Source organism: Letharia columbiana (assembly GCF_014066305.1).
Source record: "Letharia columbiana isolate WasteWater2 chromosome Unknown Sc0000061_s0, whole genome shotgun sequence".
NCBI lineage: Eukaryota > Fungi > Ascomycota > Lecanoromycetes > Lecanorales > Parmeliaceae > Letharia > Letharia columbiana.
In genome coordinates, this window is record NW_023501105.1 from 80 (window position 1) to 27,513 (window position 27,434).

General features: G+C 51.0%; 13 protein-coding genes across 13 annotated transcripts; 4 read left to right on the top strand and 9 right to left on the bottom strand.

Moving 5' to 3' along the window:
• Positions 1–317: 317 nt before the first annotated feature.
• On the bottom strand, positions 318–2,247 carry HO173_011294 (uncharacterized protein; the record flags this gene model as incomplete). Its single annotated transcript, XM_037313175.1, has 2 exons — positions 318–1,042; positions 1,098–2,247. The coding sequence occupies 2 exons, from the start codon at positions 2,245–2,247 to the stop codon at positions 318–320; spliced, it is 1,875 nt and encodes a 624-aa protein (XP_037159840.1).
• Positions 2,248–2,915: 668 nt separating this feature from the next.
• HO173_011295 (uncharacterized protein) lies at positions 2,916–3,824 on the bottom strand (the record flags this gene model as incomplete). Its single annotated transcript, XM_037313176.1, has 2 exons — positions 2,916–3,534; positions 3,592–3,824. The coding sequence occupies 2 exons, from the start codon at positions 3,822–3,824 to the stop codon at positions 2,916–2,918; spliced, it is 852 nt and encodes a 283-aa protein (XP_037159841.1).
• Positions 3,825–4,537: 713 nt separating this feature from the next.
• On the bottom strand, positions 4,538–6,470 carry HO173_011296 (uncharacterized protein; the record flags this gene model as incomplete). Its single annotated transcript, XM_037313177.1, has 2 exons — positions 4,538–6,329; positions 6,385–6,470. 2 exons carry the CDS (start codon positions 6,468–6,470, stop codon positions 4,538–4,540), a joined length of 1,878 nt encoding a protein of 625 aa, XP_037159842.1.
• A 925-nt stretch (positions 6,471–7,395) lies between these two features.
• Positions 7,396–7,803, top strand: HO173_011297 (uncharacterized protein; the record flags this gene model as incomplete). The annotated part of the gene is made up of 2 exons (XM_037313178.1): positions 7,396–7,614; positions 7,693–7,803. The coding sequence occupies 2 exons, from the start codon at positions 7,396–7,398 to the stop codon at positions 7,801–7,803; spliced, it is 330 nt and encodes a 109-aa protein (XP_037159843.1).
• A 202-nt stretch (positions 7,804–8,005) lies between these two features.
• On the bottom strand, positions 8,006–9,961 carry HO173_011298 (uncharacterized protein; the record flags this gene model as incomplete). Its single annotated transcript, XM_037313179.1, has 3 exons — positions 8,006–8,516; positions 8,588–9,395; positions 9,460–9,961. The coding sequence occupies 3 exons, from the start codon at positions 9,959–9,961 to the stop codon at positions 8,006–8,008; spliced, it is 1,821 nt and encodes a 606-aa protein (XP_037159844.1).
• Positions 9,962–12,475: 2,514 nt separating this feature from the next.
• On the top strand, positions 12,476–13,321 carry HO173_011299 (uncharacterized protein; the record flags this gene model as incomplete). Its single annotated transcript, XM_037313180.1, has 1 exon — positions 12,476–13,321. The coding sequence occupies one exon, from the start codon at positions 12,476–12,478 to the stop codon at positions 13,319–13,321; it is 846 nt and encodes a 281-aa protein (XP_037159845.1).
• A 521-nt stretch (positions 13,322–13,842) lies between these two features.
• Positions 13,843–14,061, top strand: HO173_011300 (uncharacterized protein; the record flags this gene model as incomplete). The annotated part of the gene is made up of 1 exon (XM_037313181.1): positions 13,843–14,061. One exon carries the CDS (start codon positions 13,843–13,845, stop codon positions 14,059–14,061), a length of 219 nt encoding a protein of 72 aa, XP_037159846.1.
• Positions 14,062–15,463: 1,402 nt separating this feature from the next.
• HO173_011301 (uncharacterized protein) lies at positions 15,464–17,119 on the top strand (the record flags this gene model as incomplete). The annotated part of the gene is made up of 2 exons (XM_037313182.1): positions 15,464–16,358; positions 16,410–17,119. 2 exons carry the CDS (start codon positions 15,464–15,466, stop codon positions 17,117–17,119), a joined length of 1,605 nt encoding a protein of 534 aa, XP_037159847.1.
• Positions 17,120–17,712: 593 nt separating this feature from the next.
• HO173_011302 (uncharacterized protein) lies at positions 17,713–18,671 on the bottom strand (the record flags this gene model as incomplete). Its single annotated transcript, XM_037313183.1, has 3 exons — positions 17,713–18,342; positions 18,394–18,516; positions 18,579–18,671. The coding sequence occupies 3 exons, from the start codon at positions 18,669–18,671 to the stop codon at positions 17,713–17,715; spliced, it is 846 nt and encodes a 281-aa protein (XP_037159848.1).
• Positions 18,672–19,565: 894 nt separating this feature from the next.
• Positions 19,566–21,058, bottom strand: HO173_011303 (uncharacterized protein; the record flags this gene model as incomplete). The annotated part of the gene is made up of 3 exons (XM_037313184.1): positions 19,566–20,378; positions 20,476–20,914; positions 20,961–21,058. 3 exons carry the CDS (start codon positions 21,056–21,058, stop codon positions 19,566–19,568), a joined length of 1,350 nt encoding a protein of 449 aa, XP_037159849.1.
• Positions 21,059–22,741: 1,683 nt separating this feature from the next.
• On the bottom strand, positions 22,742–23,179 carry HO173_011304 (uncharacterized protein; the record flags this gene model as incomplete). Its single annotated transcript, XM_037313185.1, has 1 exon — positions 22,742–23,179. The coding sequence occupies one exon, from the start codon at positions 23,177–23,179 to the stop codon at positions 22,742–22,744; it is 438 nt and encodes a 145-aa protein (XP_037159850.1).
• A 959-nt stretch (positions 23,180–24,138) lies between these two features.
• HO173_011305 (uncharacterized protein) lies at positions 24,139–25,247 on the bottom strand (the record flags this gene model as incomplete). The annotated part of the gene is made up of 3 exons (XM_037313186.1): positions 24,139–24,415; positions 24,483–24,756; positions 24,815–25,247. 3 exons carry the CDS (start codon positions 25,245–25,247, stop codon positions 24,139–24,141), a joined length of 984 nt encoding a protein of 327 aa, XP_037159851.1.
• A 672-nt stretch (positions 25,248–25,919) lies between these two features.
• Positions 25,920–26,168, bottom strand: HO173_011306 (uncharacterized protein; the record flags this gene model as incomplete). Its single annotated transcript, XM_037313187.1, has 2 exons — positions 25,920–25,968; positions 26,032–26,168. The coding sequence occupies 2 exons, from the start codon at positions 26,166–26,168 to the stop codon at positions 25,920–25,922; spliced, it is 186 nt and encodes a 61-aa protein (XP_037159852.1).
• Between the last annotated feature and the right edge of the window lie 1,266 nt (positions 26,169–27,434).

Here is a 27,434-nt window from a genome sequence, read left to right on the forward strand (position 1 = left end):
CCCTCATCCCTCATCCCTGAGCCGTAGTCTCGCCCGGCCGGCCGAAGGACGTAAGGACCTCGAGATTAGACCTCCCCTCCGAATCTCCACTCTGCGCAAAACTAGCCTGGTACCCTCTCAACGTCGCCCAAAGCTGGGGCACCTCGTCCTCGTCGGTCAGCCAATCACCAGTCGGACTGGCCAGGTCCAATTTTTCCAGCACAGCCAGAGACGCCCTCACATAGGTTTCGCTTCCTGCGCCAGGTTTCCTTTGCGAACAAGTGGCGCGTCAAGCAACACCCGCGCGATTCGGTTGATTTCGCTGATGAACGAATTGCCTAGTGCTTCCGTGTTGATTTCGTTGATTGGCCGAGGAGGATGAGAAAGGTCTTGACAATATCCTCACGCTCAGCCGCGAGATCTTGTTCCGTAGTGCTGAAATGGGTGGACGGGTCGTACTTGTCTAGAATGGGGGCGATCATCCCTGGAGATGATGCTCTATCTGAACTGCCACCACCAGATTTTTTGAGGTTGTAGGCGTCGTAGAGATTCCAGTATTTCTCGACGAGATGCAAGCGTGTGGCTAGCTGGGTAGTATAAATGTTGGCCTTTTGGATCTCATATTGGATTCGTCGACGCTCTTCAGGTCGGTTGAAGTCAATACGTGTGTTATCAAAGCCGTTCGTTGCGTACTGAGCCAGTTCCTGGCCGACGGTGGATTCAGGGTTTGGGGAAGGATACTTTGGCTCTCGCGACCGAGGTGATGGAGCCCGGAAACTGAGGACAAGCTCGCCAGGAAGACCGTCAAGCATGCGCTTGACGGATTGCAGAGATTCCTCCAAGGCTCTCTTTTGCCGCTCCCAGTCTACGACGTTGTCAACACCACGGACTAGCTCCATTGCTGCTAAGTCATTGTAGGTAGATAGAACTCGGATATTGGCGTTAAAACCGGTTATTACGGGAACGAGGCCTGGAGGCTGGAGATCGAGATGGACATGCTCTGGTGTAATGTAGCCATCATCGACTTCAACGGGTAACGGAGGATATGGGTGTGATGGCGTTGCTGGTGGCATTAGCAGGTCCCATTGCGAGACGCCAGCCTGCTGGAATAATTTCACCCCCCGCGAATAAAGCCCAAAATGTTCTTACTCCCAACTCTCGCATCAATTGATCGACACCGACATGATGTGGTCCCTCGAGAGCATGGCCATTCGCTGTCATCCTAGGTGTTGGTAAGGCATGACCGTTCGTGTGTGTAGTACTTGTGACATTGACCTTGTGAAGACCGACGGTTGCAGATATAGTCATACATTGCTTGAAGTAGTGGATGGCGGATTGCCGATTGAATGTTTGGACACATGTCAACCCCTGCAGGTAGCTAATCACAGCATCATGGACCGACATTTTGCGGTCCAAATATGCAGGACCCAGAGCCTCCATCGCTACCTTATGGCATCGATCCACCAGATCCATCGGGTTCGAATACAAGGAATCCATCTGTTGCTGGTGTTCCATTGGCACACCTTCGCGGATGTGTTGTCGAGGTCTTCGAGGGAAGCAAGCCACCAGATAGCCAAGCATCGAAGCGACCAAAGCTACAAAAGTCGGATTGGTCAGGTCTTGGCGCCGGTTAAAGGCATCCCGAAAGGATGGTTCGTGAGGAAGTGGGACAAGAGGATGTATGAATGTGAAGTAGTCATCGACCAGCCGCTCAAGCATGGAAAGGGGACATATCGTTTCTGCAGAGAGCACCTGCTGCTGGGAGAAGTAGGCGAGAGTGTGGGCAGCGTGTGTGGGCGAGGACGGTTGCGGTTGAGACATTGCTGGACCTGCGGGCGAGTCGTATTTTCTCTTGAGACTCTCGGCGTGTTTATTAGGAGGACCTCGGCGCTTGCTTGGTCGTTCAAAGGTACATGGAATTTGGAGACCCTCACAAGCCTTGCAGGGTTGTTGTTCGTCGCATTTCACCTTTCGCACAGAGCATGAGTCACAAGCCTTACGTAGCCTGGCTTTTGTCTCGCCTGCATGACCTTGAATCTTACTCGTATTGTTGTTTGACGGTGTTTGCGCCTGGGTGGGAGGCGCAAGTTGAGGGTCGACGTCAGGAAAGATGGGATTCGACGCGTTCGGAGGAAGATTGGGCAAGGGCGGGTAGGGGATGTAGTTGTTGGAAAGGGAAGGACCTTGCTGCGGTAGCATAGGTGCACTTGGAGCGGCGCCATATGCAGACATATTGCGCTCACTTTTGTGATGAACTGGACCGTCCATGGCAATCCGGTGTTTCTTCGGATATACCTCGGGGGCGGCGGGATGTAATGTTGTCAAGAGTCAAATGCACATGAGAAATTCAATAAATTTGTGCCGTACCGTTGATATATGTCAAACGAAGTCTGTGACCGATTGGTTGTAGTGGTGTTGGAGCATATGTGCGACAGTGAAGCTCAACAACATCTCGACACTACGTGACTAGCCCAGCTAGCGTGCCAAGACTGAAGAGTTTTACCGAAGTCCTGGCGATACCTCGGAATTTCTGCGGTCGAGGGGTCAGGCGGGTGACAGAAATTACAAATTTGATGATGATTTCACAACGAAGAGCCCTAGCAAAGGTTTTGCGTTGTGATTCAAAGATTTCGATAACACTAATAATATATCGTTCCGCAAAATCTAATTCATCAAGAGGGTATTCGTTGAGTTATTCCAGCTGACAAGGCGAAGGGATTTCTTGGTGTGTGCAGGTTTTTCTGTCACCCGCGTGGGGGTGTCTGCGAGTCTACTCGCTCCTTTCTCTCTTCTGGTTAAACATACTGATAATTCGTAGACTTCTAGGCTCAAGCTTTGTAGATCTCCAAATTCTCTTGAGGATTAAGTCACTACAAGACCCTCAATTTTCTATCTGCGCCTTTGTCAAACATCCATCATGCCTACAAACCCACACCTCAAGCAGCTGCTGCTAAAGCATTCAACCATGCCCCCAGCCTGTACCCACCTTTGCTGATCTGCAGCTCGATGTACGGCACGGCGCCAGTATAATACGTCCCGTCGAGCTCTATGCCCGACTCGTCGTTTTGAAGCACGTACAGACAGTTCAACCCGTTGGCGTCCTGCGCCCATTCGAGAGCACAGTCAGTAGCCGTCGTAATATCCACACAACTAACCCAATCCTCCTTCTGACTCGCATACGTTCCATTATCAATCTGCGCAATCAACGTCGCCGCAAACGAGTCCACAGTCGCTGTGCTGTTCTCCCCACCAGCAATCTTCTCGACCATCTGTGTGTCCCAGCATGCGTGAAGATTGGTGTCTTCGCCATCCCAGGTGACGGAGATGTCGTTGCCGCCTACTTCTTCTGCTTCGTCATGTAGAGGCTGCGTGATGTCGCCTAGGAAGTGGATCAGAAATTCCATGGCCTCCATACGGTTCGTGGCTGAGAGACTGGTGTCTTGGACGCGGGCGGTGTAGTTTGCGATGGCAGAGATGCTGCAGCCCTTTGTGGTGCAGTCGCGAGAGAAATTGACGGAGCAGGAGGTTGGAGGCGAGTCTTCGGCGTCGATGAAGCTGGCGCGCTTATTGTTAGTGGTTTTCCAGGGGGGAAGTGCCTGGGTGGGGGCTCACTGATAGGGCGCGCTGAACTTTCCTGCCGTAGTATAGCGGTAATCGTCCGCCCAACTGGCAATCGAAGCCATGGAGACATCGTTCCCTAATATGCCTGCCACGTACGTCTTTGCCGTGGAAGTCAGGTAGTTGTTGGCTATCGTAGCCACAGTTGCATGGCCGACGACGCCCCATGCATGAGCGCATGGCAGCGCGAAGAGGAGAGAGACCGCGAATGCAGTAGATGGATGCATAACTGCTGGGTAGATTACCTATGTATCGAGAAGATAGTAAATAAACTCAGTTTGGGCGGAAATAGAGCGAGCAAGCCCCCTTCTTAAGGGGATCTCATGCGCAAAATCTCCTGCTAGATTCAGGTACACTACATGATAGTACCTGCATGCCTCATATGGGCAGCCCAAACGTCATTCTTTGTCGATGTAGAACCCTCTGGCTCAGTCATGTGCCTGGATGAGAGGTAGAGGGTGACCGTAACGAGGATCGTCCTTTGTTCTTTGCCATCCCTCGGTCCACCCCGTGCCCGAGACAAGACAAGGTTGAAAAGTGATTGGTCCTCATCAAGACATTGACCGAGGAGGAATTCTTGGCAGGTCCGACGGCAAGTTGATTGCAACGGTCGCACGCAAGGCCGGTCGAGGTTGTCGTTGGTCGAAGGTTTGGCGCGTAGGTGGCGTTGCTAATTTGGGAACATTTTGCCTCGGAGCGATTGGCTGCAATTGGAAGGAGCTGAATCGCCAAGGATCAGGGCCACGTCCTGTCAATTCAGCTCTGAGACACACATCATAGAGACAATGCTGAAATCAATTATTTAAATATTGAATGAGATAATTACAAGAAGTCTGTATCTAACGAGTGACAAGGACCGATGTCCAATCTAGGGATCTATGCATTGACTGGGTATTGTGGACTCCTCCAAGACGCCAAAACGCATGCCGCTAAAAAGCAATCATGAAGCATTTATGGTAACAGGAGAAGGCTTCTCAGTCGTCGTAACCGTCACTGTGACTGTTACCGTAGCTTGGCCATTTCCTACCGCAAATTTTTCATTCGCCGGCACTGCCATCGGAGCAGACGTAATGCCGGCACTATCAGCGCTTGATGTCGATGTACTTGTGACACTTGCTTCTGTGAGTTGGAGACTGTCAGGGCTAGCCTGTGTAGACATTGCAGATGACTGTACGGCAGGTGTTGAAACCCCTGGGTAGGGTTGCGACGTTTGAGAGGTAGGAATTGAGACCTGCGCGCTGCTTTCGCTAGGTGAGACTTGGCCGTTCTCGGGCGCGGTGACAACAGCAAACAATGCCTTTGGAATTGAGACAACAGCTGCTGTAGTGGATGGTGGTGCTGGGGTAGCCTCTGACTTAGGAGAAGTGTTCAAGGAATCGGAGTCCTGGACTGGTTGAGCTGTAGCCGTCACACCAAGTACCGAAGGATTAGGTGCCTGGGATTGGCTCTGGATGCTCGCCTGGGCTGGGGGAGAGGACGTGACGGGCTGCACAGGGTTCTGCGCGCTCACGCTTTGTGTGGCTTGACTGAAGTCCCCCTCGGCCTGCAACATTGGGGCCGGCTGCGAAGTAACGGCCAGAGGGACTGCAGTGGAAGACGATAGACCAGCAAGCATACTATAGGCATCGCTTGGAACAGCGCATTGCACCACAACCCCGCTCAAACCTGAGGGTTTTGGAAGCGCGTAGCATGATTGGCCTTGAGGGCAGCTCTTTAATACGTAAGTCTCGTCGGACTGACATTCAGCGATCTCCCCATCAACACAAGCATATGCCTGGCTTGGGTCCCCAGGATTGCAAGGGGTGTCTTCGTTCAATGTCTTGTAAACATTGTTGAAGCCAGCGGCCATTGCCGTATTTCCGCCCTCAGCGGTAGGGTATTTCGCAGTTCCGGTGGGCGCTGGTGAGCTTTGGTCGAGCGTGACTGGTGCGAATTCGTCCGCTGCGTCGCCACCCGGGCCTGATACTTGAACTAGACCTGAAGATATAGGTATAGGCACAACGACTGGAGACGGAGCTTGACTGGCAGCAGCTGTCGAAGAGGTGGGTATGGATGTTGTAGAAGAAGACTTGACTTGACTAGCAGCAGCTGTCGAAAAGGTAGGTAGGGGGGCTTCAGAAGGAAATGGCGCTTGAATCGCAGTAGAAGATGATGATGGCATAGCCGCCACTGTTCGCATGTTGGCTGTGGATTGGACGTCGGAAATAGTCGACGTGCTTGCGCTAAGTTTGGGTGACGGCGTAGATGAGAACGATAGTGCATCAGTTGAGGACTGCAGGTCATTGGGAGGGTTTCCACCAATGTTGAACAATCTTGACATAGTCTCCGCAGGCTGCACAGCGGCGGCCTCATGAGTCTCGCTGTTCAACTTTCCACCATCAACAAGTGCTGATGTACTCACAGGAGTTGCTCCACTACCCACGTCGGAGTGCTCTGACGGACTTGTTGTAGATGAGGTTGACGGGAGAGTCGCTGACGTTGATAGAACTTGGCTTAGCGCATCTACAGTGAGAGCATCTGTAGTAGGGCTACTGCTGGACGCTACATTAGGTGTCAATGGCGTCGCTATAGATTTTGTTGAGGAAGTGACAACGAAAGCTGAGGTTTCTGGGCTGGCGGCGATCGAAGGTACTATTGATGAGGAAGATATCGGTATTGGCGTCGAGGTTTGAATGTCGGCAGGAATCGAAGGTATCTCTGTATGATTGAGGAATCGGGCGAAGTTATGAGGCCTTGGGTTCTGTCAGCGCAAGATTACGAGCACAGCTCGAGCATGTCTGTACTTACTGCACGCGAGCCCCATTGTGTCGGAGAGGTCCAGTCGCAGCAAAATTAGCACATACTGCCAGCAGTACTATTATTCGGATGTGCATAATGGAATCCAAGGAATGTGAGAGCAGATGAGCAGAAGTCTGTTCAACCCAGAGCTATTAAGATAGGAGTACAAAGGGCTCGCTGTTGTATTAAATGAAAGTGGCAATTCTAGATGTGAGAAACCCAGGAAATGCAGAGCAGACAGAGACGACACAAGGAAATCTAGAAATCGCAAGGCAGACCGTAGATGAGACCAGAAAGAAGGCGAAGGTTCCTGCAACATTCACAAGGAATGCGCAACACAAGAGCCATATAATGAGAGGCCATGAGATTGCGATACTCTTGAAACACTGAATGCCAGGGTAGACAGCGTGTATGAGAGGATACGAGAGCGTCTCAGCAATGGAAGGGTTTTAGTCAGCGGTTGCTGTGACGTGGACAAGAATGGCAGGGCTATCTTCATCTCGAAGCAGCTTAATTTAGCCAGTCTGAGGTTTCGTATGTTGTTGAAGGAGGTAGGTCTGCTGACTGGTAGTTGATGTTTTGAAAAAGCTGGGCGGCTGTTGTTTGATGTCGAGGCTGTCCAAGACGCGTTTCATTGATGTGATTGGCTGTTACTTCTATACCACGAATAGACTTCCTTTGAACGTTTAAACTCGGCACTTTCAGCGGACGCTCCCGTGGGTCTTGGCATTGAGAGCATCGAACAGCGCCACATATAGCCTCCAGCCACTGAAACTTCAAACTCTGGGGTAGCTTGAGCCGTTGTGCAGGACCGTCATTCGATATTACCAAGGACTTGTATGAGGAGTACTCGTCATTGGATTCTCGCATCTTGCCAAGAGGTACTCTAAGGGCTGAAGACCTCAAAATTCTGCCATGTAATGAAGTATCTAAAAAATGTCCGGACCTCATGCAGACCTGTTTGGCATTTGAAGCGTTGGCCACTTAAGAGCGCTGGCCCATAGATGGACCCTCCCCATCATGCTCGAGAAGAATAGCCCTCATGCCCTCGACGTTCGCTTCCACATCTTCGCCCTCATTCTCTCGGGGAAGAGGTTCGCTTGCTTCACCCGCCACTCGTCCCGTCTGATGGTGCCGGGTGCGTTTACAGTCCCGGCAGACAGCATGAGGCCCAAGCAGACTCGGAAGCTTATTGGGAGTCAAGGAGCGATGGAGAATTCGCAAGACAACGATGGTACTGTACGTGCCCTGTTAGCTTGCTGCCGATCAGAGTAAGATATGCAGTCCTTGATTAACAATTACGCGCACCCGATCTAGGGAAAAGTATTAAAGGTCAAGAGAATCAATTTGCCGTTATGGGTCCACGTAGGTGTTCAGATCGCCGAGAATGATTTCGTTCGTGACGAGAAGGAAGCCGATGCCCTTTAAGACTTTATACGCTCGATAACCAATGTATTGGACATAATAGCGACCTAGTAGCTTAGAACATGAATTTTGTCAGAGGTGATGCGGCTTCCCAGCCTTCCACGATCTTTTCCACACACCCGTCCCTTCGTCTTATTGAACCCAAGCCGTAGCTAACTTGACTTCAGACCGCTTCCACCGTATGCATGTTGAAGCTCACAAATCTTCACCAGGCGCTTCCGAGTGCCCTTTCCTTGCCAATAGCAAACCATGCCCCTACCCAGCGCTCAATGCACCCGGGCTGTATTTCTCCAGTAACCCTCATCTTCGAACTTGCCTCCTCGGTCTTCGGTGTCTCAAACTCCAGGTTTTTGCCTTCCTCAGCAAGCTTCTCATAGAACACCAGCAGCTTAGCCGCTGGGTTAACTTTGAGCATCGCCTCAATGTCTGCACTGCCGACCGCTTCAGCATCTGCGCGAACTTTCTGGAGCCAAGCTTGGAATGGCACTGTGTTGATCTTATTTGTTCTGGCATTTGAATGACTGAGGGTGTTGACAATGGCTGGAAGGAGGGATTCCCAAGCTACAGGATGTGGATTCAACGGATGAAAGACACGTGCTTTGCCGGGTTCCTCAGGTTGTAGTAGCGTCGGAGCCTCCTGCAGTTCAGCATTGACAGTCAAATCCACAAGCACCTCGGCAAGAAGATCAATAGGAACCGAGTCGATCTTGTCTTGGCTTACCCTAGCGAATCAGGCACAGCGCCGACATGAAGCGAGCTAAAAACGAGGCTAGGCAGCCACTTCGACTAGTTCCAGATGCCTTGGCCTTTTACTGGCCCTGCGATTTGCCCGACCCGCGCGATGCGAGGATCGATGGAGAGTCTCTTGGAGGCATAGTCGAGAAGGAGCTCCGCGAGATACTTACTTTCTCCGTATCCCATGGGTGATGGGGCTTTGTTGTCTGAGATGATCTCCTCGCGGATCGAAGGGGTACTGCCGTGGTAGCCAAGGACGGAGCTTATGGAAGAGACGAAGAAGGCAACTGGAAAGTGAGCTGCTGAGACAGCGAACTCGGAAAGCCGAGTTATTCCAAGAAGTTGCGGCCCGAACGCAGACAATGGGAGGTTGAGTTTGACGGGCCACGCACTGTGGATGACCGCAGTGGCTTGAGTCAACAAAGCCCCGTACGTCTTACGCTCGAGGCCGAAATTCTGTTGCGACATGTCTGCAGTCAAGAAGGTCACTCGATTTGAGGGATAATCACTCGTGGTCCTGCGGATATTGTTTCGCTGTGATCGAGTAGATGAAGAATCCAACGCTCTATCTAGACGGTAGTCATGCGATACAGATGAGGAATTGGAGAGCACCTGGAGCAGATATAAACCCAATGCACCTGTTGACCCAGTCAAAATCACGGTATGGTTCTTGTTTCCCGCAATCCGAGCGGCACTTGACTTAGTTGGTTCTGTCTGCAAGTCGTTCACGAGGTTGTCGATCGAATTTTTGTGCTCCTGAAAGATCGCATCAATCACTTGCTGACGTGCCTGCTGATAAAAAATCTGTGATTGCCGACTCATGGCCGAGAGCTCTGATATTGCACTGGCGAGCGAAGATACTGTAGGGTTAGTGTACACTGCTGACAGCAATCTCCGGATCGGCCAAAACTTGTTTCAGATCACGTGTGATGAGGAGTGCTTGCAGGGAGTGTATGCCTAGCAGGAACAAATTGTCTCCATCTCCGAATTGAGTCCAACCGGTGCGTTTAGTGATCGTCTCGCGTATGAATGAAGAGGTATTTTCAGGGCCGTGTACATCGATAAGCTGTTTGGCATCTGTTGAAGGGGGAACAGTGAATTTCTCCGCGTCAGCATATAAAGCTTGTAGCTCTTCTGCGTATAGGCTTAGAGTTGGCCTTCGTTGCACAGCGCCTTTCCCTGCTCTCAACATAGGCTTGTTGGTATTCACGAAAAGAATGTGTGATTTGTCTATCATAGCATAAGTAGGGCAATCTTTGTTTGCTCCTTGGATCGTTGGCCATATGCGCTGAAGGGTCTCTGCACGTTCGGCAGCTGAAAGAGCCTTCTCAGCCGCGAGTTCGATGAGGAGGGCAGCTTGCAACCTTTGAGCACCGGCGACTAACGCTGCGCGAACTTCAAGATGGCTGTTAATGCGTTCTTCCATAGGGGGTGGGATTGGTCTTCTCCCCTTTTAGGAAGATTATAATGTCGTCGGACCTGCCTTGATGTTTCCAAAGCCCGGGCTTGGATGGATGAGGTGAGAAGAGATCCCCGCTAGGGAATCTCTGGAGGTCAGGGTACAATTTGAAAACAGGTTGCCAGGATTCGAACTTTGGATTTCTGACTATGCACAGTTCGTGTAGATCATCCGAATGGTGCTCGAACTCGACTCCAGTATCTGGATGGATAACCGCGTATTTCCAGTCTTCGCGTGGCCACGCACCCTCTGGTCGAATCGAGGGAGGAGATCCCATCTCTGAAGCCCCGTATATGTCCACTAGCTGCATCCTGCATGCAACAGGATGACCAAAAGCTTGAGGTACATCTCCGCCAGCGTAGAGTAGGGTTTCTAGTCTTTCGGCGACGAAAGTCCAACATGGCACTGTCCTTGCCAATTTCTGCTATAATAGTTGGAGGAACAACAGCAATGTCCGCCGTTGTGTGTTTGAGTGCGTCCACCATGACCTGTGCCGTCGGGATCGCTGCTGCAAGCGGATAGATTATGGTTGTTCCATTGATAATCGCGTTGCATGAGGTTGTGCAGTGATTTGCAGCATGGAAAGGAGGCAGCATGAACAACAGTCTGTTTGCTTGGAAGAGTCTGTCCTGAGACTTGTATCCAGATGGCGGATCCAGATGTGTCATCTTAATGTATGCCGCCGCAAAGGCATGGGACCAGACGATCGGCTTCGGAAGACCAGTAGATCCTGATTTATGGAAGGCAAGGAGAGGTTCATGGCTGGCTTCGTCGAAAATTTTTGTGTAGGGATAATGAGGATGTCTCTTGCTGATCAGTTCATCAAGGTTTGAAACTCCAGCGAGACGAAGCTTGTGAGCAGCCGTAAGCGCGGAGCGCATCGGTGGCTGCGGATTCGGTGCAAGCAAGACGGTACAGTCAAGAATGGTGAACAGCTTGATATGAGCTGGATGGCTATTGCGAAGGTTAAGTAAGGAGCATCTGATACTCAAACCAGGGTTAGCACCCCCTGCTATATCTTTCGCTTCAAGCTTCAACTAACCTTGTATCCGGCCTTGACAGCTCCTAATATTAGAACATTGTACCTCAGATCATTCGGACCTATGTAGGCCAAGGTGTCAAAACTCTTTGATCGACCAAGTGTCTTCTCCAACCACCACCATGCAGCACCGTTAACGGCATTGGTCAAGTCTTCATAGGTGATCTTTCTGTACCCTTCCTCATAACCAGTGGTCGAAACAGGAAATTTCTGCGTACAAAGCTCGAGGTGTCCGCTCAGCTCTGGAATCGACGATGTTGTTCAAAATTTCTGGGAGCAGTCTCCCCACCAATTTCGCGAGTAGTCATGATTTTCAGTTGTTTGGTCCGCTGTTCGTCTGTCAATCGCGAAGACGCTGAGTGCGAACTCTAAACTGTCACCGAGCAAGATGCAGAGACGTTCGGGGTCGTGCAAGCAAGGTTGGCCAATACCTAGAACAGAGATTCCTACGATTGACTGTGATAGAGGTCCACTCGAAGCATGTGTTGTCGAGGAGCTGGGTTTGTTCGTGGCTGAATTTGAACTTTCCGATCTTGAGAAAGCGTACCGAATCAAATTCCCATCCTTGCACCAGACATGGAGGAATCACATGAGGACGGAGACTGGTTTAGATTTCGGAACCAAACGCGGTAACGTAAAGCGCCATTCGGTATTCGTCGACAAGCGCTCCTAGGCAAGACTACAAGGCTGATACTCAGCCAATCTAAGGTACTGGCCTATTGCTCAGACACGCAATCAGATGGTGTTCTTGAACCATGTGTGTTGCACTCTATCAGTGTGGGCGGGATTCCCAGTAAGACAGAGGAACGCAGAGTCCATAAGAATTGTTGTACTTCAAGAATGCCTCACATCCTGGTTCATACGAGTACATCATGTCTGCGCATGCAATCGACCTAGTTTTCAAGTGGCAAACCCTTGGGAACACGCCCACGCTGACCGGACCCTCGGGAGTATACTTTAAGTAGAAGTTATACCAATGAGTGGTCCCAGTTGCTCCGACGGGCCGGCGGGTCCGTCCATTCCTTCTTGGTTCCCGGAATTGATCCCCACAGATAAGCAAAAGGGCAAGGCGATCCGAGTGTACATATATCTCATGCGAGGGTCCAGCACTACTCGTGCGGCCGAGAAGTCTAAGACCTTGGCAGTCCGGCTTGGATATACCTTTCCCACCAATTCAACTGTTCACTGAGGGTACAAGAATGGGCATCGGTTGGTGGGTACTATACTTCCGTGCCAAGAGCTTAGACCTTTCGGTCTCACTTTGGGTGTTCTGGCAATAGGTTAGTCAAGTATCCTTACGTATAGATTGCAAAAACTCGCAGACTGACGCATATCTAAATAGCCATGACAAAACTCGGTGGTGTAGGAAGGCATCTCCTGGCGCTCGAAGCTACAGACCCTAAAGAAGTCGTGAATTGGGCCAAGCTCCTTATGGCTGTCGAATGGATCTATCTCGTGACGGTGACCTTGCCAAAACTCTCCATCTTGAGCATGTACCTCGGAATATTCACCCAAAATCGTATCGAAGGATTGTATATGTCCTAGCTGTTACTTTGATCAATAAGGCCTCACTATCGCTCGGATGTCAGCCACTGGCTTTTTTCTGGGATCTCATCATACCTGGCGGTCATTGCATCGACATCAACGCATTTTTCAGGTGGTTCAGTCTACCCAACATCCTCACGGATGTAGCGATGCTCGTTCCACCTCAAGCACTCGTATGGACGCTCAAAGTCACAAGACACCAGAAAATAGGACTGACATTGACATTCTTGACTGGTTCTGTCGGATTGATAACCTCAATATTTTGCTTTGCGACCTTCTTTCGGAACGATGCTATAACTGATAGTACTTTCTCGTCTGTGGAACTCATGTCATGGACCATTATCAAACCAGGCATCTACCTTATTGCAGCTTGCTTACCAGCGCTAGGTCCGCTCGCTCAACGCATCTTCAAAGACAGCCTTCTCACCCGTCTCAGCACGACGTGGATGCCTAAGTACGGTGACAGATTTTACGAGCGCAGCACGGTGAATATCAAGCTCGAGAAACACAGAAGCGTTAGGTCTGAAGTCCATCGCCCTCAGCAATGCTTTCATCGTCTAACCGATGGCAGGGAGAGCATTGGTAAAAGCAGTGGGGATGAGAGAAGTCTGGTGGACAATTACGGGAGCGCGAGGGACAATGTCAGTCAATTTGCTCGGAATGACTGCGGTTCCGATCTAAAGGCGCAGCACATTCGTGTTGAGAACGACATTGTGGTCACCACATCTGATTCTCTTGCTTGAAGACGCCAAGAAATCAAGAGGAAGATTTGATTTCTAGGTCGCTTTGGATGGACTGTCACACACAAGACTACGCCCAAATATCACATGATTTGTACAGCCCAGGACAAATAGGCAACATCATTACGAGGATCTGGTCTGGCAGCAAAGAGTGGCTGACAGCCAATTGGGCTAGCTTTGTGACCTTACAGGCCTACAAACACGGTTCTAAGATGGGGAGTGCACAGCTCGCTGAGAACGACACTTGTACTTTTAGCTAACTCGTCGTTTGAGCCCCAGATGTGTGCCGTGGGTACTTGGATTAGCTCTCCCTCTGTTACCCCTCTTTTCCATATTGCACCTTGTGGCCGCAGGGCCGAAAGGTACCTCACCAGAGAGGAAAATGGCACACTTGAAAGGTGGATCAGGGTTGGGTCCTTGCGGGAAATCATCCAGGCGAACATGGTATCAAGAGTTGGTCAACTCCCATTTCCTGTCCATTAAAGTGTCTGCTCAACGCCAACTAAGATGCTTTGTTCGCAGATATGTCGTACGAAGACTGGAGAGCAGGTACTGACTCAAAGATGCATTGTTCATGGAACCTTCACATGCTCCTGCCAAAGAACATATACCTTTTCATCCTGCTTTCCTCGATATGTGGCATAGCAGGACAGGGAGGACAAGCCGACTACGCAGCCGGAACACATACAAAGACACCCTCGCACACTACCGCATCGCACAAAGGGGAAAAGCAGTCTCTATAGATCTCCGCGTCATGGTTTCCGAGGGTTTCCTGAGTGAGAACAAATTCCCTCTACAACGTATGCTGGACTCAGGTCCCCACGTTCCACTGAAACAAACCGAACCTTTCGCCCTTCCCGACTATCTTTGCGACCCAGAACTAGACACCCTGACGACGCAAACGTGCCAAACCGTGTGGGTATCGAGACCCCTGCGAGCCTGCGCGCAAAAGGGGTTGAAGAGGCGCTTTGGATGCGCACACCTTTACTTCGCCATATGTATCAGGTCAATAGCGATCAGAAGCTCTCGGTGGGAAACTCCAAAGACTTCATCGATTATAGAGGTCTGTTTGCAAGCGCCGGCTCTCTTTCTAAGGCCGGTTCCATCGTTCTGCAGGCTCTGATCAAGAGATTGTCACAAAGTCTTTCGACGTCAAAAGAAGGAATCGACACGAACAAGTCACTACACTCATATGGGTGGATTCGTTGTTAGCGATCGAGCTGAAGACATGGATCGCAGAGGGGTTTGCGGCGGAAATACCTATTTTTGAGATTTTGGGGAGAGCGACGGCCGCAGCAATGGGGATGACAACTGCAAGGAATAGTCGGTTGATGCAGGGGGTCAGTATATAGTTGCCTACTGGGAGCGCAATATCGGCCCAACGGACTTCTTCTTGCACCTACACGTACTGCAAGTTAAATTTGGAATGAGAATGTGGGTTCAATGGCAGGAGGCTGTGCGGCTATTTTTGGTGCGATGATGCGTCACAATGTGTATCGAATGGATGATCAAATATATTTTCGGTATCAGCAATGTACAAAATACATGTATAGTACATGGTGGTCTTGAAGGACCAGCTGCCTCGGCCTTCTTTTCAAATGGACCGGCTAAGGCCAATTCCGACCTCGGTTGCCTCATGTGACTGCCCGCAAAAGGGGGCGGCCGCTCGGCGCTAAGATTAAAGGCAAAAGATCTTCTTCGACTGGGCCCCACGCTGCTGCACTTGATCATGGTATTGGCCATTAAATTGCCGAATGCTTCACTCTTGACTAGGTACCGCATATGTGTCTTAGTACTTGAGATAAGCGAGACAAAACGATTGGGTATTCTCAAGTCAACTTTGACAGATGAGGCAGCTGCATGATGCTGTCGTTGCCACATTCCAGGAATCAAAATAACCCCAAGCCACCACGCCTGCACGTGTTGAGAGCTCACTGTGAAAGAGTGGCTCTCTTGTCCGAGCCTGGACCGTTGCGCTTGCGCAGGAGGTGGCATACTGCTCATTTTCTCTCTTACGCCGCCTCTACCGAAGAGCCTTAAATGCCTAATTGAATTAAGCAATACCTCCCCTTAAAAGTCCGAAGTATACCTTCATTCTCACGACCGCCTTTCTTCTTCAATTTCTCAATATCCTACACATACAGGATGCGTCTCTTACCTTCCCTTATTCTCGCCTTTGGCATTTCTTCCTCCGTACAAGCAGCGCTATCTGGATATGCTCCTGTTCCAGCAACCTGTCCCAGTACCCCCTTGGTTCGCACTGCAACAGGCATCTCCGCCTCTGAGTCATCATACATTTCATCTCGCGCCCCAGTTGCGTCCGCAGCGCTTGGTGCATGGCTCACAAAGGTGAACTCGGCGTTCTGCACAGCAAATCTGCCAGCAGTAGCCCTCACCACCAGCGGAGGTGGACTGCGCTCTCTCCTCACGGGTGCCGGCGTTATCCAAGCTTTGGACTCACGGGATAGTAATGCTGGCACAAGTGGTCTCTACCAGGGGCTTACCTACCAGGCCGGTCTTTCCGGGGGAGGGTGGCTCCTGTCATCTTTCGCTGGTAACAATTACCCTACCATCTCAAACCTAGAAACTACCCTTTGGACGACTGCGTTTGCCGACAGCCTTCTCGTGCCAGAGAACTTGGAGGCTGGAGGTGCTTATGCTCAGACCTCAGCCGACGTTGTTGCCAAGAACGCAGCTGGCTACCCGCCTACTATTGTCGATGTGTACGGAAGACTCTTGGCATACCAACTTCTGAAGGGTACCGATGGGGGCGTTGCCATTGAACTGTCGTCCATCACTGGCTTCTCCAACTTTACCGACCACAATGTGCCATTCCCAATCATCACCAGCTTGAATGTCGAGACAGCCACTGGAGTCTGCACTCCTCCAAACAACACAGTCATCTTCGAGTTCTCGCCATACGAGTTTGGAAGCTTCGATTCCGGCATCAACGCTTTTACGCAGACGAAGTATCTCGGAACATCCCTCTCGAATGGTTCTCCCACCAATACAACCTGCGAGACCAACTACGACAACCTTGGTACTATACCTTCCTCTTGTCCCACCCCGAACAAATAGCTAACGTTCCCAGGATACATTCTCGGCACCTCCTCCGACATCTTCAACGAACTCTGCACCACATTCCCCCTTGTCGCCGACGTCCCCGGCATCCTCGCCAACATTTCCGCCATCGTAGCACAGACCCACGACCTGACATTTATGGATGAATACGCGACCTACCCCAACCCCTTTTATAAGTACACCCACTCCACCCTCGTGCAGGCCCAACCCGAACTTACCCTCGTCGACGGCGGCGAATCCCACCAAAACAACCCCCTCTTCCCCCTCCTCGAGCCCGCCCGCAGCGTCGGCGTCATCCTGGTAAACGACAACTCCGCGGACACCAGCGGCAATTTCCCGGACGGTAGCGAACTCTACCAAACGTACACGCAAGCGCAACTCGCGGGCCTGACCAAGATGCCCGTCATACCGCCCGCGGCAACGTTCCTCGGCGAAGGCTTGAACCAAAAGCCCACGTTCTTCGGATGCAACGACGCGAGCAAGATCACAATTGTGTATCTGCCGAACTACAATTACACCTTCCCCAGCGGCGAAAGTACGGCGAAGCTGGAGTATTCTCCTTCCGAGACGAGTGGCATGATTGCGAACGGAGGCGAGGTGGCGACGATGGGGGGAAACGCGACGTTTCCTACGTGCTTGGCTTGTGCGATTGTGAAGAAGACGGGAGATGCGCTGCCGGCTGCTTGTACGAGCTGCTTCAGTACGTTTTGCTATAATTGATAATGTCGCGATCTGTTGTTTCGAGTAGATAATTGAAGAGACATGTCTTGATTTTAGTCCACAACAAAGATCCGTGCTGGTTTTTGTGACTCCATTTGACCAGATTGCCGTGGCTCGTTCACCTACAAGTGCACTAAATGTGGGCGAGAGAGATGCCAATACGGCTGACTTGCCCGGAGGTTTTGTGCGCGGTCTTGCTCAGAGTTCCAACGCAGACTGGGAGCAGCGAGCGAGACGTTGATCAAATCCTACGGGTCTAAGGCAAGATGAGGCAAGTTAAGCGAGGTGTGCAACGGTCAGGGACTGCTAAGCCCGATGGGGTGTTGCAGATGTGACTAGGGGAAGCTAAGCAGAGAAAGACCCGCCGACTAGAGACAGGTTACAGCGGTCCAGCCGTTAGCGCACAGGGGGAATAGTACGGCATACCTACCTCATCGGAAGAGGCCACTGGTCATAGGGATTGAAATGGAGGATTCGAATGACCTCCACGATGTCTTTGAATTTGCTTTGGGTGTACGACTAACAACGGCTCTTAGGTCCAGGAGACAATCGGCTCTCCGGTCCAGAAAATAGTCCATGAAAAGACGAGATTCTCAAGGCTCATTATCCGCATATCGCTCGCTTCTTTCATCTTCTGGTATTACCTCCAAAGCTCGTCTCTTCCGTTCGAGCTTTGCGACCCACAATGCAGACCCTGCAGCTGTCGTGAGGAGAAACAGCATACTCAATACAGGCACCAGCTGTAGCAGCAATGCCATAGTCCCGAACCACGTGTACCGCAGCCGTCTCTTCCTGATGAATGCGTCTTTCTCTTTCTTTGTGAAATCCAGCAACTTGAAGTACCTCCAGTGTTGCAGCGGCCCCGCGCGATACCCAGTCATGATCAGGAACATGGGCGTCCCCGCCACCGGGATCAAATTGAGAGGTAGGAAGATGATGAATTCGGCGATCTGCCGGAAGGAGAAGGGCGAGTAGATAGCGGACGTCGTGGGTTTGCCGAGCTGCTTGACAGGGTCTGAGCCATCGGGGTCGAGGACGCGAGAAGACGCGATCAGGTCCGTGTAGCCTTGTTTGATGAGGACGGCGTCGAAGACGTCGACGAGGGTTTCGTCGACGAAGAAGGCTTCGAAGAGAAGGGACACGATGGCGGCCCCCTCACCCAGAACGAGGAACGTGGCATTCAGCCATGCCAGATGGCCGTGGAAGACTGCTAGGAGAGCGACCTGGGTCTGGATCAGCACATGTCCCCTCAATCGTGGTGATTGGACGGGTACCTGGGGGAGATATGTCCATAGGAAAAGGTTGGTGAGAACGAAGAGTGACAGGAGAGCGCTTGGGAGGAGCCGGGCGCGAAGGAGCGGCCACAGGAACGGATGGGCGCAGAAGTAATAGATGCCCTGTAGCTAGCATGTCAGCAGTGTCAACAGATCGGCTGAGGTTACGTAGTATTTATTCTTGCCTTGAAAGGATAGAGCCACGAGGCGTTAGACACAGCCCTGGCCGGCGCAGTGATGACACGCAGCGTGGAGCTGCGCTTCGAGGATTCGGTCATGGCCGAGCTGAGGTCATGGTTACTGCATCCCGCAAAGACTTTGCAGCGATAATGTCTGCGATTCCGGTAAAAAGATATTCACCTTTCGTGAGTAATTAATGATCAACACAGCCTGGTGCCTGGCGCCAGTGCCAAGAGTTCTTATCTTATCTATAAAGCCGCGCAATCTAGCTGAAAGCGTCTACCTTGATCCATCCATCCATCCCCAGGACACTGTTCGACTGCCATTGCGGCCTATCATCATGGATCTTCCCCTGGAAAAAAGTAGAGCGGAGTCCTACACAAGCCCAGATGAACAAAGAACTTCACCGGCCTACACTAGAGCTCTCAAAGACGCTTCTCCAACCGCTGTCCAGAACCTGGCTTCGAGCACAAGCTCGCCATATGGCCCGTGGAGCATGTCGTGAATGTTGATTCTGAAGCTTCTGTTGAAGACCAGAGTATGCAAAGAGAGCCTAGAACTCAAGAATTGTCCAACCCGATGGTCTGGGCGTTTACAGCAGAGCCAACTTCGGCTCCGAGGCAGACCACTCATGGGCCAGACATAGTTCTTCTTACCTAGCAGGAGGAGACTGGATCAGACTCCCGTTGACTATGTTGCAGCACTCCTCATTTGGAAGAAGCCTTGCAGTGACAGATGAGCCGAGGGAGGTGTCTGAAACCGTTATTGATGAACAGCCAACCAGATTTTGAGAGCCAATTTCAGTCTTTTCATTATCTACAGCACTTGGAAAATGATGGAGAGGGTCTATGTACGACCGGTACCGAATAGTTTTAAAGATGCTTGGGTCAATAGAGTCAGTGCGCGAATTTCAATGGCCTTGCTCCTCAAAAGCGTCTCATCCATGCGAAACTAATATTGTCTCACCACAGTGGTTTGGGCGAATCTCGACTTCAGTCCTTGCCAGAGAGTCCAAAGATTGCCTCGAAATCATTTCCGTCTTCAATCGTCGCCTGGAACTGCCGCTTGTAGGAGTCCGGAGGTGGACGCATCATATTTGACGGCAGTTCGCGGTCCCCATCTTCCCGACTCAGGTCATTCAAGGAATGACCCAAGCTCTGTATATCCCACGGTAGCGTCTCGGAAGCTTGCTCTGGTGTCTTAGGGACCAGCCACTCGTCGAACACATCCTGCAATCCTGGCGAGGTCGTTGTTGGTGACTCTTCAGGCTGCTGTTGCACTCTTCTGGAATCCCACGCATTTGCGATAGTCTCGTAGTCGATCTCCAAGGGAATCGTCTGCAGAGGGGTTAACAAATCTTCGACAAAGTCCAACGTGCGCCTACTTGTGATTGGATCACCAGGACTCAAATCGGAGATTCCCTCGTCCATCATGGTGTACTCCTCCAGTGCCGCTCCATCGGATTCCCCAACTGCTTGTTGCTCCTTAGAAAGATCTGCTAGAGCCACTAATCTCTGCGCATTATTCCTCACTTCTGGAGCCGCTACTTTGAGAGTGATGATCAAAGTGCGCTGTTCTATTGGTTTCTCTTGGACGTCTTTCTCATCACCGCCCGCAACAGAACTTTGTAAATTCCCATCCTGCTCCCGCGCTGCCTCTCCGTCGTCCAAAATCTCGGGTCCGAACGTCTCTTGGCCTCGCATTGCCGGTACTCCGTTGACGACGTTAGGTTGCAAGGATGTAACACGCCGAGAGCTCGCATAACCACGATGTCGAGTCTCTGGAGCTGGGTGAGGATTGAAGAACTGCACGTTATCATAGTGCTGGTGCACTGTTGTCGCGTTGCAGCCTGGGAAGGGACAGTCGATAGGAATTCTGTGATCACGGGAAGACAAGCCCAACGAGCTTGAGCGACGTGTTTCTCGACTTGATAGCTCCTCGCGAGTGCGGATCGGCTGTGGTCGGGTCATAGGGCTCCTCGAACGAGTGCGGTGCTCCATGCTGACGTTCTTCTTTCTTGATGGGGCCATAGCCCTTGTTCCTGAGTGCTATGCCGAGGATTGAAATGGTTGCAGACTGAGATTGACCTTTGGACAGAACCTTTGGAGTCGAACGGGGAACTGTATGCTCGAAGATCGAGGACGATGAAAGAAAACCCTTCGATGAGAGGAACCTGCAGACATAGACCCACGGATGTGCCAAAAGTACGATGTGTCGAGCAGAAGCGAGTGTCGAAGCTTCATGTTGCCCAGCATTGTGTCGGAGCGAGACAATGGCATTGTCCCAGCCTTCGATTTCGGTCACATTGCCAGCTCTTTGTGCGGTCTCATCGGACAAGCCACTGAACGCTCAAACGACTGATACCATGGACACAGCGGTTCTCTTACTGGTCTCTAAGAAATGGCGATCTGTCATTGTTAATCGCCGGACTCGCAAATGATACTCGGGCGTGGAGGCGAGATGGGAACAACGCAAACGGAGACATTGTACACGCTTCAGGAGATGAGTGGAGGTTGCGCATCAACCGCTACATCTCTCCCAGAAGAGAAATCATGAGCTAGAATCTCTGCTGTGAGCTTTGACTAACATCATCCCCTTAGTACAAGCTAATGCTACCAATAGAAAAGGTTGATGTCATCTTCGTACCAGGAGGCCCAACCTTCTAGTTATTATTCTGTCATGTTTCAGCCTCCTTAGGTGCAGAGTTGCCCAATGAATGCGAACTTCAATGCTGCTATTTCAGTACCCTTTGACTTTTATGAGCACAGTCCGAAATTAGAGACCTCATGTCAGCTGAGCTTTAAGGTGCTCCTGGGTCTGGGAAGCACTTTAGACCGGGGCACCTTTTTCGCTCCATCATGGCGGGATGCCTCGGAGCACCAGTAAGACACTACTCGGAACTAACGGCCAGTGATTTACATGGCTGCCACCTACATCAAGGATCAATTTTGACAAGATGTCTTCTGCTCTTCTTTGTTCAAGTCCTCGCGAAAGTCTTTCACATTTCGATGTCACAGGCTTCATGACCGTTTCTTTGTTTATCTCCCCTTATAAAGAAAGCTCCATTGTTTCACATCCTACCACTACGCTGCAATGAAGCAGATAATACAATCGACTTTTTGCCTCCAGACCCATGTCGATTAGTCTTTGTTTCGGATTCCAGTTGATTTCATAGCATTGCGATCCCAGGCTCAATTCATGACTCGAAAATTTTCTCTACTTCTCCATCAAACCAAATCAAAGAACAGTACCTACACAAATATTTCACACAACGGAAACAGTGATATGGAAATCCTTCTCGCCGCTTTGCTTCTGCTTCCCAGCGCGCTCTCCCTACCTGCCTCTTCACATACCAACACTAGCGCCACAGCTCCGTGTGTATCACATGTCCCCCAAAATGCCGTCGACGCCGACCTGGTGATCACAATATGGAATCAGACCAACTGTAAGGGATCAGCTGGCACATCGTACCCATTTGTCTATGACCGAAACTCCTATCAAGATTCGTTTTTCAAATCATATACCTTAAGTCGTACGTATTGTCTCCATCTCTCTTCTCCCTCCTCACATTGCTTCTGAGTTCTTGCAACATGCCACGGGAGCGAAAATATAGCTTGTTACACATCGATCTTGAAAAATCTCGTAATTCGCTCTCTTATATCAAAGACGCAATGCTGACCCAAACCCTTCCAGGTGTTCTGCACTCCAACGAAAGGATCGACTTCAGTAGGCCTCCATCGCAAGGCGAGACTACCGGAGAATGTCAGCGACAGTGCGGAATCTACAACGGTACCATAACGCTAGCGAACGCAATGGACGTTTCTCGAAATGGCACTTGCTACGAGGCTCTGAGTGATGTTTCTTGCTTTAGGCTATCTACATTCGCTCTTACGAGCGCCAGTTCAGCGGCTGCAGCTACTGATAATTTTTCAAGCTCCTTCACGACGTCAACCAAGAAATCGCCCATCTCTAGCACTTCAAAACCCTCTCAGAATACCACAACCCATGGATCGCTTGTCTCTGGCACCGCAACAAGTCCGACGATCACATCGACCAGTAGGGTGTTTGTCACTGGCATTCCCAGAAGCTCTCACAATGGGACAGCTAATGGAATGCTTGTGTCTAGCACTCCAATGAACTCTGGGGCCACACCGAGTACTTCAACGTCTCAAGTCAGCACTCCTGAAAGCTCGAGGACCAGTTTGGAGCTTAGCACTCCAGTAAGCTCTAAGACCACATCGAGTACTCCAATGTCGGAGGCCAGCGCTCCAGCAAGCTCCGGTGCCAGATCAGCCTCTTCCTCGTCGATGCTTAGCATTCCAACAAGCTTCGAGATCACGTCGGCTACTCCTGCCTCCAGGCTTAACACTCCAGCAAGCTCTAGGACCGTTTCTCCTACTCCCACCTCCACTTCTATCACTCTAGCAAGCTCGGGTACTAGATCGAGTACTTCAACGTCAGATGTTAACACTCCTGCAACATCCAGTACCACGTCGATGTCCATCCCACACGCACTCTTTTCCGTTGTATCAAGCGTTGCCTCTAGTACCGCGTCGATCTCGATCCCACCAGCTCTCTTCTCCGTTGTATCAAGGATCACTGGCATCTCAATCGATACCACATCTACCCCAAAAGAACCAGCGAGTTCTAGTAATACGTCGACACCCGCCCCTTCCTTGACGACTCCTTCTCCGGCACCAACAACAACCTTTTAAAAACCCGGCAGGTATTTCAGGCGGTGGAAGCGGAACTCCCCTCGAACCGGCCTCGGAGTATCCCTGCCCCATACTCGCATGCCTTATACTACATACTACTCCAGTGTGTGTCAATTTAGTGCCCAGCACCGCACCTTCGAGATTTAGCACAGACCAAAGCTCTGAACATAGCGATGCGTCTACAGCTCAAGCAAACGAGAAAGGTCGAAGGCGAGGAGCGGTCGGAAAGGTGATGTAGATGAGCTCTGACACTTTGCACTCCTTTCTCGAATGATATTCCGTTTGACTCAATCAATGGTGGAAAGAGAGCTGATTATGGGATTTGGAAAAATTAGTGAGTATGTGTCTGAAGTGTCTAGGTAATCCTCGAGCAATGGAAGCAATCCAAAACGTACATACAGTATCTGCCCATTTCGCCACAATATCTCTCCACACCTCGTGACTCCCTCAATCTCTTCTGAGCTCAATTGAGCCCATGCCCAATAATCCGCCGAGATGGTTTTGCACCGTCACTCCTGATCCGCGACACAGGATAGCCGTGTACGTGATCAGCTACGTATCCGCATTCCCCAAAACGGTGGTCATAACAGAACATGTCGTACACGATATGCTTGGTCAGCCATCCAAAAAAGTCTCTAACCCTAATATCTTTGGCACAGCCTGTCGGCTCAAGAAAGTGATGGAAAGCCCAACGGCACAGAAATGGGACTCTACGTGAACGAGGTCTCAACGTCTCCATCGCTACAGTGAAGCAGAATCGAATTCACTTGTGAACCTCTAAGTTATGCCCGTATGATAGGAGAAGCAGATCCTTCAGGATCGAACCGTTCCCGGCATCGCTCCGCTCGCTCTAGTCTGTCGCAAATCCATGACTTCGTTGCCTCCTCCAATAAGCCTCCGCCTGCTCATCGTCATAGAGCTCCTCGTCACTCTTGTTGAAAGCCACCGGGACGAGCTCGCTGTCCGACGCCGGCTTGTAATACATGATTTCGCCCTCCAACCACGTCGCGAGATCTGACGTAGGCATGGGTTTCAGGATGCGCGTGTTCATGAATGGCAGCAGGGCCTGGCGCACCAGTGGTTCCGCCGCAGGAAGGCTGTTCATCAGCTGTTCTTCAAATGTCGGGCTGAAAAATCATCGATTAGCTTGGCGTCGAGAGGTGAGGACGCGTATCTTCGTAATCACGGGCTTACCTATAACCACCCAAGAAGATGCTGGGGTTTACGGTGATGTAAGGGTGATCTCGAAGATCGTTGCCGATGTAGAGTGCAGGGTGGGCGGCGTCGATGGCCGCAATGACCGGGTCTTGCTCGCCGCCCGGAGTGAACAGAAACGTGTCGGGAGTCATACAGTCGTCCGACGCAGGGGATTCGATCACCTTGAAACCTCTCCGCTCGAGGAACTCAATGTCGAGGGGGTTGAACGCCGGGTCCTGCATATACATCTGCTCGATAGGGTGTTTCGATTCTGGAGATGGCAACGCCGGTCAGTCCCTGCTCGACAGACCCCTACGGATGGTACTCACTAAGCAGTTCGACCCAGCTTTCGAAGGCTACCAACTGGGACAGTGAGTTGGTGCATGGAACATCGAAGTCCTCCAGACAGGGCCGTCCTGCCGCGATGCTGCCAAGGCATAGGCACATGCACGACTTGATTTGAAAGGTGTTGATTTTGAGTAAGACGTCGGTAAAGAACTCATGCAGCTCTCGGTAGGCCTCCGAGGCTTTCCACGCTTCTGTGAATCTCTCGTGCTTGGCCAGGAGGGTGTCGATGGTTGTTCCAGGGGCGGGCTCCCACACGGCCGAGGGTCGGCTTGTGTGGAATCGTGCTAACGATAGGGGTCGCATACCCTCAGTGATAGAGGTTGATCCGTCAAGACTTGGAGATGGACGTGCTGATGCTGATGGAGACTCAGATCGATCGGCATGGGAGTCAGGCTGAGACTCCAGGGACGCCATGTTTGTTCTGTGTACTCTGAGTATGGACCAAGCTTGCACGATGAAGTTCTTGTTCTCGGTAAGTGGCTATCTGCTAAAGACGAATCTTTTAAGTGGGACGTGCCAGGACGCTAGTATGCGGTGTTGAAGACTCAACGCTCTTTTGTGTTGACTGTCTGGAATCTTGAGAACAACAACATTGCTATTGGCCCATTTACCTTCTTTCCGATTTCTTGATATTGATTCTTCCCGGCGCATACACCGAGGCAATCCGCGATGTGACCCACGTTCTTCTCGTGGCCTCACCTCTCCCAATGGCGAACCCGAATGGATTCCAAACTTCCGCAGATGTATCCAGCAGACGGTCTATGCCAACGTCCATCAAGCTGTGAGCGATTGAACACTTCTTGACATATTATTCAGGATGAGAGACACTGTGCGCTGCCAATGATCGGTTCTTGTATAAAGGAATCATAGTCTAGCATAGACTATCTTCTGTCATTGCAAGTCGATACAGCACAAATCAATTGACACAGACCAATCAAAACGGATCGGTAGTAAACACCGCCACTCTTAAACTTCGTGTTTTCCCTCCGATTTACCTTCGTTCCCTAGCACTCAAGCGTTGTCCTTCAATACAGTTCTCGTGAAGCACATGGTCAAGTCGAAACTTTCAATGCCTGTGCCACACGTTCATGCGCTCGACGTCGAATGCCTCACAGATCCAGAAGTCATATGAAAGCTGTGAGCCCGTTAGGTTCTGCAGATGAACTCCTCTCGTAAAGTGCGATGTATGATGACTCACCTTTTCCTCCGGTCGGTCACCTGCAACATCTTGATTCCAGCACGTCCGTCGTAACGTACACTTTGCATAGCCTGCTCTTCCATCGCTTGCGTAGATTGAGCGCAGGTGGAGCTGCAGAGACTATCGCTCAGCAACATGACATCTTCAGTGGCGAACGGCGCTCCGCGTTCTCGTGACCGAAATGTGGTACAATTCTTGTACTGCGAGCAAAGCCTGAAGGTCTGTTCTGGCCGGACGGACCCATAAGAATATCGCCATTCTTGCGCACAGAGCCGAGCAAAGTATCTACTGAAGATCGCGACATTCCGTTTCCTTTCCTGCACGGAAAAGACAGCATTGAGCGTCGTTCCATGCCCCGTACTATCGTCGAATGCGGCGTATGTCGTATTCAGTTGTTCCAGAAGCGGCGAGGACCGCACGTAACGCCCACAGCACGGCGATGTGTGTAAAAGACTTGACGAAAAATGCCATATTCGGCTTCGATGCTGCCGCCTGGCTTGCAGTTGACGTCTATGAGGATATTTTAGTAGGGGTGCGTGTGGAAGTAGGCCAGAGCTTTGTGTATAAGGCCGCCACGGTCAAGATGTCGGCTAGGGAGGCCGTTGAGGGTGAGATGAGGCTAGAAGGTTGGGATGCTTGAAATGTGGGGAGCGGGCTTACGCCGACTGTGGGAAGAGCTGGTGGTAGGAATTGATTGCGGCGGGCCGGTTGATAGAGCGGAAAAGAGTAGGCGTCAAGATCCGCTACGCTGATGCTTTTCAGCGAGTTGTCGCCCGTTGAAGTGGAAGTTTCTGTGCTTGCGGTGGTGCCATTGATTGGTGAGGAAGTCCGACAGATTCCTCAATTCGGCCACACTGGCAGATGGCAGCTCTTAAAGACTACTGGTAGGATGGCAATGGTCGCTGATTGAATGTCGGACTTTTTGGCTTTACACATCCTGGCAGCTGTAAAGGGGTTGATTATAGCCAAGGAGCCAAGCAAGTGGGTCACGGGATTGCAAAGGACGTTGTCATTGCTGAAAAGCTGTACCAACGCAGCAAGCAAAAGCTCGTGAAGTCTTTGATCCTAGCTAAAAAGCCATACCAATGGCGCAAGCAAATAACCCGCAAAGGGGATAATCTTAGCTGAGAAGCCGAGCAAGTGGTGCACAAGGTGCAAAGGATCTTCTCCTAGCTAACAAGCCAATCAAGTGGTACACAGAGTGCAAAGGATCTTCTCCTAGCTAACAAGCCAATCAAGTGGTACACAGAGTGCAAAGGACATTCTCCTAGCTAACAAGCCAATCAAGTGGTGCACAGAATGCAAAGGATCTTCTCCTGGCTAACAAGCCATTCAAGTGGTGCACAGAATGCAAAGGGCATTCTCCTAGCTAATAAGCTAATCAAGTGGTGCATAGAGTGCAA